General features: G+C 42.3%; 1 protein-coding gene across 4 annotated transcripts; it reads right to left on the bottom strand.

Annotated features, from left to right (window-relative positions):
* Nucleotides 1–330: 330 nt before the first annotated feature.
* slc38a9 (solute carrier family 38 member 9) lies at nt 331–12750 on the bottom strand. Of its 4 annotated transcripts, none has more exons than XM_031578167.2 (15): nt 12653–12750; nt 11049–11175; nt 10007–10136; nt 9281–9399; nt 9004–9067; nt 8773–8866; nt 7687–7857; nt 7543–7602; nt 7060–7263; nt 6145–6252; nt 5470–5576; nt 4256–4369; nt 2792–2940; nt 2474–2563; nt 331–2230 (listed from the first exon to the last, which is right to left on the bottom strand). In XM_031578167.2, exons 2-15 carry the CDS (start codon nt 11129–11131, stop codon nt 2065–2067), a joined length of 1659 nt encoding a protein of 552 aa, XP_031434027.1. In that variant the 5' UTR covers nt 11132–11175; nt 12653–12750; the 3' UTR covers nt 331–2064. The 4 variants fall into 4 exon arrangements, with proteins under 4 accessions (XP_031434027.1, XP_031434026.1, XP_031434025.1 ...); XM_031578166.2 differs by lacking the exon at nt 12653–12750 and adding an exon at nt 12571–12643; XM_031578165.2 differs by lacking the exon at nt 12653–12750 and adding an exon at nt 11691–12637.
* Nucleotides 12751–13661: the final 911 nt, after the last annotated feature.

A 13661-nucleotide genomic window follows, 5' to 3' on the forward strand; every position in this document is an offset into this window, starting at 1 on the left:
GGTGAGCCCTTATTCCTTGTCCGGATTTGGCCTTGGTCCTTGGGCGATTGTAGGAGAGCAAGTTCCGTTCGAGGCTCTGTAATCAGCTGACAGAATTTCAACACCCTTCCACGTTATCAGGCAATCTCCAAAGAGATGAGCAGTCCGGTCTGACACATGTTTTATGTGCACATTGAAGGGAGGGAGGGAGGGAGGGAGGGGGGGAGGGAGGGAGGGGGTGGCATCTTGACAATGTCTGACAGCAAGGTCAACTGGAGGCCATTACAGACACTTGTCTGAACACAAATGAATTTAACGATGGTCTTACATTCTACATATTCAACAACAGTGTGAAAACAAAAACATTATTTTATTGTCACTACAAGTACATACGCAAACATAAAATATATTGCCAGCAAAGCAACACATATTTACAAAACAGATTAAACCTTTGGAGTTTAAAGTCGTGTGCAAAATTAAGTACATTTCATTTCAACATTTGTAGGCATCTAAAGAAAATTAGGCCCCTTCCACAATGTGCTCACCAAACAGAAAATCATCCAGCAGGGTTATGGTGCTGCAGTTATGGCGAGCAAAGTTAGCAAAAACACAACATTTGTGCCTGCTTCAGTTGTCACGGTTACAGACTGGTTGCTAAGAACCATTCCCAGATAAAATACAAAGTCCCTTTGTCCATCCTCTCGTCTCTCTCCATTTAAACATGAGGCCACTCTGGCTTCATTCATTCATTCACTCATGTCTTCAGATAACAGCACAGTGTCACTTTTGAGTTCTGGGAGTCTCGTGCTGATGCTTTGGCAGAAGCTCCGAGAACATGGTCACACCTTGGGTTAGCCTCTTACTAAAAAGCCTTCAGAACCACCTATCAACAGCATCAACACCTGTAAACATATTTACTGTATGGCTCATAGATGAAAGAATGCAGAAATATGTCATCCTTTTCAGAACACCTCTATGAGGAGATAGATGTGTATTGTGTAAGTAAAAAATATATAATATTCCTTATACGATAAAAAAAAAGAAGTTTGAATTCATAAGTATAACAGACTTTCACATCAGAAACTGTTTTTTGTTTCAACGCAGGAATGAATTCTGGTGATTCACCTGGTGAATGTTCTAGAACTCACCCACCCAAAGATTGTGACAGAAAACCATAACACGACAGAAACACACCCCTGATGACCCCCCCTTATGTCTCACAAATTAACTTAAATACAACTTGTGACTTTCTGCATATCATAATCAACTGTGAACAGAGCTGTGGAAATTATAAGAAAACTAAAAAAAAAAAAAAATCACCCCATCTGTGGAGCCCTGTTAAGTGTTCGGTAGGGGAAAGTAGCACATCCAAACCTCAGGGTGGCGTAGTTGTACACACATCTCTCTGCAAGTCAAAGCTGCTGCACCCAATGACTTGCAGACAGGTTGTGCTAAGCGACTTACTTTTAAGCGACAAACACAGTTCTCTGGCTACACCGTGACAAAACATGATTAGTACACTGTTTAGCAACCCATCCATGATCTGTGCATAGTAGCACTGAAGAAAACACCAGTCAGAACTAACAACACTCCCTGGGGAAACACCTCAGCAAATACCATCAAACAATTAACACATAATGTCAGTCATTACATCATCAAACCATTAAAACACTGACATAGCTGCAAGTACAATGTTAATAGTAGAGACAAGTGATCAAAATGAAATAAAAACAATTATAACCGGCTTGCAAGTTGGGTTACATTGAATTCCCTGACAATACTGCTGTATTCATCACTGCCTGATGTACCATTCTCTAAAAGTTCAAAGTGACAGAAAACAACGTTGACTTGATATTCAAGTGTGATTAAGTCACACTGACCGGGAGTGAACCCCTCCATTGCTGCCGTTTCATCTAAAACCGTAATTCTATTGAAACCAAACCAATAAAAAGGTTAAAATCCAACCTAACATTTCCCATTTGAAAATAGCATCGGAGGGCTCCTCCACGGCCTCACATTTCCCCAGGGAGTGCCCCTGTCTTAGTTCATCAGGACTACATTTCCCAACATGCTCTGGGGGCAGAGCTACACGAAGATCTGGGCCAGCAGGTTGGCCACGCCCAGCACGATGAGGAAACTGTGGAAGACGGCGGAGGGCCAGCGCAGCTCCCCCCGCCGCTTCAGAGAGATCATGTGGATGAGTGCGGGGAACACAAACACCAGGGTCAGACCACACGTCGCCCCAGAGAACCTGAGACAGAGAGACAGAGAGAGAGAGATAAAAAGAAATGGTTAACCTCAACATGCAATCAATTCTCATATAAACGTAAATCACAACTGAGAGAGAAATATAATTAAAAAATTCACTTTCACTGCACTTTCCAACCATACGTTCTCACACAAACATTTCTGGGTAACGTATTTTTTTCTTCCGTTGAAAGGGAATGAAGATAGGTTTTTTTTTTTTGCTGAGATACATTTAGAGTCATCTCACCTTATTATAGAGCCAATGTTGGGGTAAAATTTGGCCATGAGGACCCCTGAGCCGACAATGATGATGTTGAGCACGAGGACGTGGAAGAACCTGTGGAACCAGAGGTCATAAGGTCTTTGGACAACGGCACAGGTGGACACAGCTCATTCATAAGGTCTTTGGACAACGCCAGAGGTGGACACAGCTCATTGGTACGCTCTTTGGACAACGCCAGAGGTATTCATGAAAATCACACAGAGGAATGACCATGTGCTGCATGTGAGGATTCTGGTTTGCCTTCCTGGACAGAATGTGCGTGGGCACGACTGTGAGGCTCACCCGGGGTAGTGGCTGCCAAAGACCTGGCTCATGACCTGCACACGGACCAGGTAGCCTAGCAACGGGTAGACGGTGGTCATCTGAAACAACAGGAAGGTGCGAGCCACAAACACCCACACGTCGCTGCTCGGGAAGTTATCCAGGAAGTTCTGAAACAGACACATGGCTAAGGGTTAGTAATCCTCCACAGTGCACATCTAATAGTTCTAGAACACAAACAGTGCACATCTAATAGTTCTAGAACAGAAACAGTGCACATCTAATAGTTCTAGAACACAAACAGTGCACATCTTATAGTTCTAGAACACAAACAGTGCACATCTAATAGTTCTAGAACACAAACAGTGCACATCTAATAGTTCTAGAACACAAACAGTCCACATCTTATAGTTCTAGAACACAAACAGTGCACATCTAATAGTTCTAGAACACAAACAGTGCACATCTAATAGTACTAGAACACAAACAGTGCACATCTAATAGTTCTAGAACAGAAACAGTGCACATCTAATAGTTCTAGAACACAGCAGAATAATAACCAACTTCACAATAACCAGAATGAAATCAGAAGAATGACTAAAGCTGCATTTATACTACCAAACTGATATGACCAGAGACCAATTTTGCCCACAGATAAGACCCTTAGTGAATGTGCTATCTCCTCTAACTAGTACTTAACTCGCACTTACAATAGTTACATTCCTGCACTTTTTTATTTCTTATGTAAAGTAGTATTAATTTATTGTTACACTAGGTCTCTATTGCTCATAGCTTGATTGTTCTCTCCTTTGTACGTCGCTTTGGATAAAAGCATCTGCTAAATGACTAAATGTAATGTAAACACCACAAGCACATGGCATCCAGTTTCTCCAGTAGGGCCACATATGCTAATATGTGCCATTACATTTTCAACTGTCAATATCCCATCTCGATCGAAATGGCTGAGCTAAATTAGCAGTCTTGAATGTTGCATTTAAACACCAGGAATATGCGCAAAGTGAGCAAGCAGTGGAGTAGCGAAGAACTATACATTTAGTTCCCATGCCTATCCAAACTGACTGGAATGACTAAAGTAATGAAATAATATGGTACAAAGGGTAATAGGTTTAGCATTGGCTTGTTGCAAGGCTACGGTAAAGAGTTTAGGATTTCCTTTGACCTACATAATCTGTGTATTGTGGTAATGTCTCTTTTACCAGCATTACACCGCATGCACTTCACAGAAGCTGAACTAAAACACACACACACACACACACACAGACACACACAGACACAGAGACACACAGACACACAGACAGACAGACAGACAGAGACACAGACACAGACACAGACACAGACACAGACAAGGCCTTAGACATGGATTGTGATCTTCATGGCTTCTACACAAACTGCTCATCTCACGCTTCAACATTCTGATGGGTCACTGGACCAACATTAGATCATGAGGGCCAAATAAACTCCTACTGGTTCAATGCAGTCTTTGGAGAGTTCTGGCGAAGGAAATGATGCAAAGATCAGCACTCCGACATAGAGGTAGGTCAGGCCCACTAGCAGGTAGGCCAAGGACAGGTCCCGGACCTGGAAACACAGCAAAGAGTCACTCACGTATGTGGACATATGTATGCATTACAAACAGGTGATTTTTTTTCCTAATGAAATTGTACTGGTAACAATATATTGCTTTATTGGCAGATGGTATTTATCAACGCTAGTTGGATCTTTCCACAATAAACCTATGAAAACATTTAAAATCATTCCTAACCATTTCTTATTTCATTTCAGCCAAAATGAACCACAGAAGACGCCTACGTATTACAATCACACTGCAAACCCATGCCTTAGGTTAACGTGGAGAAGCTAACGTGAAGTGAAAATGCTGTGATCCACACATGAACAACCACAAATCATGAATAAGCTGACGGCAGACATTTCTCAGCCCGCTGGCATGGCAGTTTCAGTTTCCTGTTCAGAGTGACTAATATGAGACGCTTCCTCGTCAAGGACTTTGCTTAAAAGAGAAGTGGAACAATATGCACGGTCCTGTCTATGGTGAGGAGATGTCATAGGGGTCACTGACCCCACTCACACTGAAAGCCATTTATTGATCACTATTTGACCATTGAGTCCAATTCATTTATTGATCACCATTTGACCATTGAGCCCAATTCATTTATTGATCACTATTTGACCATTGAGTCCAATTCATTTATTGATCACCATTTGACCATTGAGCCCAATTCATTTATTGATCACTATTTGACCATTGAGTCCAATTCATTTATTGATCACCATTTGACCATTGAGCCCAATTCATTTATTGATCACTATTTGACCAGTGAGCCCAATTCATTTATTGATCACTATTTGACCATTGAGCCCAATTCATTGAGCCCAATTCTGTTTTCCCTGATACATTAAAAGGGTTTTGTATGTGAAGGGGGCTTGAAACTAGTCTCAATGCTTTTCTGCAGTGCTCTAAAACCACCTCCACTGAGTCATCAAGAACTCTCATCTCCACGTTCTCTTTGGTCTCCTTGGTCTGTGGATTTCAAAAGTGGTTCTAAATCCATTCCAACCTACATACAAGTCAACTATACTATATAACTGTGTTGTGGCTGTGCTCAGATGCATTGGCAGTGAGTGGGCCATGCTGCTAACGGTGTTGTGGCTGTGCTCACATTGTTCTCCTGGTGCTTGTTGCTCTTCATGAGGGTGATGATGCAGTTGTGAATGAAGAAGGCCAGCGTGAGGATCCCGGTCAGCTGCGGGAACAGCAGTCTAAACTCTGAGGACCAGACCCAAGAGAGGGGCAGAAGGGTTGTAGGGTTAAGCCTTGTTCGTACAGACCTCAAGGAACACATGTTATTGCCCTTGCAAGTTAATACATTCCCTTGAAAAGGTACCTGTGTACACATCATGATGACATTTTTAAGGTCACTGCAGTGATTTATTTAACTAATAGAGGTTGACACCACTTAAACCCGTTAGCAGTTACAGTATAGCAGTTAGCATTCAGACTGCCTCTGTGATATTCTTTTTTTGGGGGGGGGGGGGGGGGGGGGTTTCAAAGAATTATACAGCACAATATCCATTGTTGCATAATTGATGTAGTCAAGATCAAGCCTCCGTGATATACTTAAGTTTGTTTGCTTTTAGCTGAAGCTTTGAAAACATCATAACATGATTATAACAAGATAAGTTTATGAAAAGGTATTTTCAATCAACAGGGGCGATTGATGGTGTTATTCTAAGATAATCTTTCATCTGGTCTGTCTCTTGTCCCATCCTTCACATTCAAAATAAAAAAAACAGACAGAGGAAGACAATCATGTCCCAACAAATCAATGCAGTACCTGGAACAAAAGCCTTAGTGTGTTCAAACCAGTGGAACTCCAGGTGGAAGCCCAGGCGAAAAGCTTTCATAGTCACCAAGCCGATGAGATAAATCACAGATATGGTGCCTGATTGGATCAGAAAGAGACAGGATGACAGGATTTACAGCAATTAACAGACCAATGGAATCCATTATGCATGTAAACAACTTCATAAAGGTCTGCAGACATGCGTATAGAGTTCAATAGAGATGTGAAGATAATATATATATATATATATATAAATAAAATAGCAATCATTTGATTCAAGGATAATGCCAACTGGGTGTAGCTATTTAAGGACCCATATTTGACCCTCAATGCTCTGGGTAGCAATACAAAATCCTGTATGTAGGGAAACAGATCTATATTAAAGCACTGTACAATCCATAAATAAATGTCACTGCTATTCAGCCTTTCCCGAGCAGCTGGATCAAGATCCCAGTACGTATAAAGCTATGGAAAACCACTCCTCAGGCCAAAGGAAAGTGGGTGAACCATAAGATGATAACATGATAAAAAGGCACAATCTGTTTCCAAGGAAATGTTTGTCTTTGCTACTCCAGCACTACCAATAATCCCAGTCCAATATTATCTTCCAACCTTTCGTTATCCTTCAAAATCTCTTTTTGGGGCAAAAAATGAAAATGCAGAGTTACGCCATTCAAACACATTGGCCCCAATCAGGCTGTGAAAGGGAACATGTCAAAAGGTACTTTGTTGCTCATCGTTTGAATTGAGTGTTTCTGCTTTCAGACAATGGACGTGGTTGGACGTGGTTACCCTGCCAGTAGACGCTGGCCTTAACACACTCTGGCGTGTGTGTGTGTGTGTGTCGGTGTGTGTGTGTGTGTGTGTGTGTGTGTGTGTGTGTGTGTGAGAGAAAGGGGAACATACCCAGGAAAGTGAACCTGGCGAAGAAGGAAGCCGAGCGGAAATTGAGGAGGGGAAACAGCAGCACGATGAGGTAGAGGGGGATGGTGTTGGTCTTACTCCACCAGCGGTCAAACACGGCCGTGGAGCTGTTCCCACCGCTCACGTACAGCAGACTGACGCTAACGTTGCTGCCATGATGGTGGGTGTCAGGGAACGGACAGATCACTGGGAAGGGGGAAAAGTTGATTTCATGACGTGACCAAAAAAAAAAAAAACTCCCTATAGCTGGCTTAAGCTTCTGATTCTTTACACTGGATGTCAGAGCACAACAAATATGAACAAGTAGAAACAAATGAGGTCCACAGTCCGTTGGACACCTCATGCATCATGAAGCAGGTGTTCTAAAAAGCCATTTTTGACCCAAATCTGGCTGTGGTTTTGCGTTGATACGTATGCAGTTTGCATTACAAATACCATCTCTGACATGCAAAGGGAATTTCTTACCTCTTTCGGATCCATTTGTTCCAAAGTCAGAATCGGACATGTTGATATGATGGACAGAGTCTAGCAGGGAAGAGATCAAGTAAGATTAGCGTTTAAACCTCGGAGAGATACTATGAAAAAGGGGAGCCTGTCTAGACTACTTACTGTAGATGAATTTGCCCGTGTTGAACAGGAAGTTGGACATGAGCACCCAGTAGACCACCATCGCCCCGACTAGTGACACCATTGAGAAGATCAGACTCGACCACTTTCCAAACGCCCCAAAATAATACCTGCACACATCAGGAAACTCCCAGTCCGAGGTGTCCACATATGCTGTGGGGGGGGGGGGGGGGGGGGGGGGGGGGGGGGGGGGGGGAAACAATAAAACGTTTCCTGAGCATGCAAATTCAGCGGGCCAGTGAACAGTGTTGAACAGCATAGAACCGCGTAGAACAGTGTTAAACAGCGTAGAACAGTTGTAAACAGCGTAGAACAGTGTTTAAACAGCGTTAAACAGCGTAGAACAGTGTCGAAATCGAACATTCGGATCGGGGATATTACTTGATCACACTTCACTGCGATTGATTGGCTCATGGGAAACCGGGAGTCTACTGTATCGCCATGACTCAGGGCTCCCGGCCTCGACTACAATGTGTGAACAGTTGCATCTCCGTGTCAAACGGGCCTCTCCCCTCCCTGTCAGTGCTCAATAAGCTCTCTTCATACCTACATACCCAGCTTGCCAGAATGCTTGACAGTAAGGAAGCAATGAACAGATCCCTTAGCAGGACATGTGCCAATGTAACAAGCATCAGAGGATCCCCTGACAGGACACGTGCCAGTGTAACAAGCATCAAAGGAACCCTTAGCAGGACACGTGCCAATGTAACAAGCATCAAAGGAACCCTTAGCAGGACACGTGTCAATGTAACAAGCATCAGAGGTTTAGGTGTTTTTGAAAGAGCAAGCCTATTGGTGGACAAAGACTGCCATGAAAATAAATATAGACCGTATCAATGGTGTAGAAAAAGACTGCAACATTTGCACATTTGTTGTGATTAGTGATATGTGGTTGAGAGTTAACATTTTAGATGCATCAAAGTCCCGATCAATACAGAAGAGGGCTTATGGTAGGCGTCAGTGTCAGTAGTGAGGAATATACTTGGGAAGAAGAGAAGAAGCTGCATTGTACAACTAGAAGAGCTATAGTTCTACAGGTGTTGAACGCCTAGACGCTTGCATACTTACGTATAGATTTAGTCGACTTAAGCACCCTGTAACAGCAATATAAGGTGAGTATCCCCATTGCGACGAGAATGATAATCCCAAGTGTGAATCCCGCCTAGAAAAGAAACACATTTAGCCAGCTATTTGGAATGACAAAGCTACAAATCTAGATCTATTTGGCAACTGAACTGGATTAAACCCAATTGTTCATACTCCATATTTGCTGTCCATTGGAAATGGACTTGAAAATACCTGCTTAATTCCAAATGGAATGCTAAGTATTGACGTCCCCATCATTGTGTTCCATATGGCAAAACTACAAAACAAGGACAATTTGTGTCAAAACAGATAACAGATAACAGTTCATGATAACAGTCTATGATTCATTTTCCTTATCTAACACAGCTGCTTATAATAAGGCATTGAAGTTGAATCTCCATGAGTCAACATGTAAAAAAATGGCCCACTTGCTTTATGAAAGCCACATATTCACACTAGAATATAATGGGTGAGGATACAAGATACATACATGGTAATAATGCTGGGATTTTTGGAGGCCCCGTCTTTCCCTTGTACTTTGAATGCAGTCCCCAACGGGCTGTAGACGTAGATATCCTCGGCGGGTGGGATCACATGGTCTGGAGGAGCCTGACCAAGATAGCCCAGACGTAAACAAAACATACAGGCTGACAACACAGGTCAATAACGTAAACAAAAACATACAGTCTGACAACACAGGTAAATCATTTCCAGGGTGATGTCAGTGGGTGGTTGCGTGTTCAGAATGTCAGCACTTCAGCACTTTAGAATGAAAAATTTAAATATAATGCTATGAACATTCCATTGTGAGTTTGTGCTGTTCAGGCCAGAAAAGCGACACACCTTAAACCCATCACAAGGCTGGGTAAAGAGAGGAAATGGAGGCTATCGAATGACTGTCTAATATGGCAAAGTAAAACCATTACGCACAGTCTTCAGTCATATAAAGGACCTTTTGAAAACTGACTGTCAGCTTGTGCAACGCCTTTTAACCCGACTGATTTTCAATTCTCATCGCTGAATCAGCAATTACTGTGGAACTGACCGTCTACTGTGGAGCCAATGTCCTCTTTGAACACAGTGCTCAAAGTGGCAATATCATGCACAAATGTTCTATGTATACATGACATCTTCATTGGATAAAAGGAGTCAGTCAGATGAATGAATGAATGAGTGAATGAGTGAATGAGTGAATGGTAAATCTGATGTTTCTTACAAGTGCTCTGTCAGAAGATCCCGTTAGTCGACTGTAGTAATGGATTCTACTGCTCATGATGGAAGCCTCAGAGGACACTCGCTCCTGAGGGGCGTCATCTACGATATTCCTGTGCTCTACATGAAAAGCCCTACAGACACAAACAGGCCTATATTAATGAACTAAATCATCACGTACAAGTATGCAGCACATACAAGACTCCTTGCAAATACGTGAAGACACACACACACACACAGACACATAGACACACACAGAGAGCCTGTGGACTTCAGCACAGAGGTGTTAAAAGAACTTTCATTGTACACAGCTACATGGGTGAAGGACTTCTGAGAAAACATTGAGCCGTCGCGTGTTTTGCACATGTATCTCAACCGACCCAGAGCAGAGGGTGGGGTGCCGTTCTGGAAATCCATGACTTAATCCAATAGGAGCTCCTGCCTCTTGGTCAGTATTTGTGAAATACCAAACTGGATTAATTAAAACATGCTTGCCACTGATGCAAAGTACACTGATATGCCAGGACAGGGGAACCGCCACAAAGTACAATATCAAACAACAAACCCATGAACCACACACTGCCCCTTTCATTTCAAGATAAATAACACAGAAATTGCTGTCTGCTACCATTGAGTCAAATATCAACACATAGAGCCAACACTGTGTATATTCAACAAGAAATAAGACATTTGGCAAGGATTCACAGCAGGAGGCCAAGCTCAGTCAACAGGACACATGATGCTGACACTACTGAGGCAGTAAAACCTTGTAAAAGGTTTTATGTAACCAGATTTTGCATTTGAGCTCAGCTCCATCAATCAATAAGTAACTTTGGTCACATTATATGTGTACCTTACAGTGGCAGTTATATCTACAGCAAAACAACACAACACAGCAAAAAGGTCAAGACAAAAGACAACATTACTGGCAACATTCACTGAAGGTAACAAAATGTGTAAATGTCTGCGTCAAATTATTGTCTCAAATGGTATAAAATGCAACATCCTTATCTCTGCTCGTGACATTAGACTTAGAGTTGGTGTACCTTCTTCCTCTTGGCTCCAGCGAATCTGTGTAACTTTCCCCTGCCCGCACGGAGCCCAGTAGTGGTTTTGAGTCGTCTTCCATGTCTTCACTGTGCTAGTCACTTCACTTCACTTCATATGGATAACCTGTGGATATTAAAGACGCTAGATTAGCTTTAAGACCCCGTCAAGTTTACCTGCTTAGTACAATGGCCACAAGGACACTGGTTAGGGTTCTGGAGATACACCAGAACACCAAGATGTATGGTCCCTGTTCAGGCATGTGATTAATTGAGAGTGGAGACCAAAGGTCAACTCACATCCACATTCTAACAGTGACCTTACCTTAGAAGTGAGCATAACAACATCGCTGCCATTGTTGTTCCATGAGTGAATAATAAATAACTAGTTCACCTCGACAAAAAATCACTTTGGTACAACTCCTGTTGTTTTTAAAAGTACAATTAAGCAATATGACATCAGTGAGTGGGGCTGGTATAGGGTATCCTCCGGCTGTGATATAGATTACAAACCCCCACGTTTGCTTTTATACAACGATTCTACTACCAACCAATGGTGTTTGAAGGCACCATATTGTGTTTTGTTTGTTTCGTTTATTTCGACTTTGTATATTAATTTTCCACCCCCAAAATAGTTCCTACCTGATTTTTCGGCGTCAAGCGATGCCATGCAATGAATACTCAGTAGCCAAGTTGAGTCAGGCTATGTGAGCACATTAATATGTACACTCAATCGTCTTCACGCTACAAAACAATTTGTACATTCCTCCTTCTCCTAAACAAGGCATCTGTACGTTAACATTGTGCTGCGTTGTAAATGTGAGGCAAGTCTTGACAAATCTCTTTTTGACCAAGTAAGTAGATTAGCCTGTTTAAAAATGTGTGTAGCTGACCCAAGTTGGGGCAAATCTCGCAAGTTATATGAATGCAAACAAACTCTTATGCAGGGTGTTTCAGTAAAGCCTCTGTCCTCCAAAGTAAACATTAGCCATTTTACAAACTCAACGATTTGCAAAAGGAACTCATCAAAGCGGTGTCAGTTACATCGCAGTCCTCAGGTGAATGGGAATGAATTAAAACAAGTCATGCCAAGTCATTTTAACTGCTAAACTACTTCATCGATCAAGGTGTTCACAAACAACGTTCTCTTTCTCTGGCAAGCGATGTCGTTGACGACAAGCAAATGGAGATTATAAAAGCGATTGGAATTGTCTTTAGAATGATAATGGTGGTTACCTATGAGTAGTTGGCTTGACAGTTCCTAAACTGAGCCTACCGACTTTTACACCCGACGAAGTTTTTTGCACCAATGGCAATAAACCGGCTGCTCTTATGTAGCAATAATATTAAACCATTACCAATCCAGTTCCAGTCTAGGCCTTTAGGCTCTTTATATTTCATCTATTGACAGTAGCAAACTGGCTAGCTAGTTAGCGTACTGCCTGTTAAAAGAGATAACCACAAAGGTAGGCAAATAGGCACAAAGAGGCTGCCTATTAACGTAAGCCAGCCACCTACCTACCTGATGTTATAAACATAGAAGCATCGCCATGTAGCACACACGTGGTATATTAAAAACCTAAAAAAAAGTTACCCTCACTCACAGGAGAAGCGCACCCTGTGCCAGCAGTTTGTTGTGCCGAGCAGTAATGTTTGGGAAAAGACCTATCGGTACGTCAGAAGCACATGCAGGTGGAGGTTTTATTGGATCTGTAGTGACGACTTCGTCACGTTCCTTTGTGCTAAACGTCCACAAAACCACAATACCCATAATTCAACGCGGTGAAAGTCATCTGATTGCGTTCGTTCGCGACTTCAGCTGACTCCGATTTACTTGATGGTCAACGGGAGCAACCGGTCTTCAGTGAGACGGGGAGGAGTTTGAAAAGACAGCAGACAAACTGGACAGTTTCTCCCTGTAGTTGTAGTTTGTTGTAGTGTCTAACGGGAGATTTCCATAGGCAGTAAGAGAGGCTTTTATTTAAGTGAAAATGATAATTGACGAAATTAATTATAGGGTTCGTTTAATAAACCATTGTTGTTATTCAACGGGTCAGCATTACAGGTCATATACAAGTTGACTGCACATTTGTATTATTAGCCTAGACTATAGCATAAAATAATAGTGTAATAAAATGTTTTCAGTGCCACTGTTGAAGAAATCGCATCACATCCAGGTATTTCTCTACTTTCTAAAACTATTAAACTACATATTACATATTACACAAACCTCCTTTTATATTCTAAAAAACATCTCCAAACTCCGCCCACTGTAACCCTGTCGGATGCAGAGAAGCTCGTCCACGCCTTTATCTCCTCAAGACTGGACTATTGCAATTCACTTTTCTCTGGGATCACTGGCAAGAACATCCAGAAGCTGCAATACATCCAAAACAGCGCTGCCAGGATCCTGATGAGAGTCCGGAAATATGAGCACATAACACCGATATTACACTCACTACACTGGCTCCCTGTCTCTTTCCGGATTGACTACAAAGTCCTAATACTCACCCATACATGCATAAATGGGCATGCACCTCCCTACCTGCAAGAACGAATTACTCCCCAAAACAAAAAGTTAACTTTGATGTGGATGCTTGCCCCATAGGATTA

This window comes from Clupea harengus, chromosome 12, assembly GCF_900700415.2.
Source record: "Clupea harengus chromosome 12, Ch_v2.0.2, whole genome shotgun sequence".
In the NCBI taxonomy this organism is placed as follows: Eukaryota; Metazoa; Chordata; class Actinopteri; order Clupeiformes; family Clupeidae; genus Clupea; species Clupea harengus.

Excerpts from the sequence above, each read along its gene's own strand:
- slc38a9 (XM_031578167.2), bottom strand. The coding sequence starts at position 11,131 with ATGGAAGACGACTCAAAACCACTACTGGGCTCCGTGCGGGCAGGGGAA. Across the intron at positions 7,858-8,772 it reads TAAGTCGACTAAATCTATAC|CATATGTGGACACCTCGGAC; the intron begins GTAAGTATGCAA and ends CCCCCCCCACAG. Across the intron at positions 2,564-2,791 it reads TTTGGCAGCCACTACCCCGG|GTTCTTCCACGTCCTCGTGC; the intron begins GTGAGCCTCACA and ends CTGGTTCCACAG.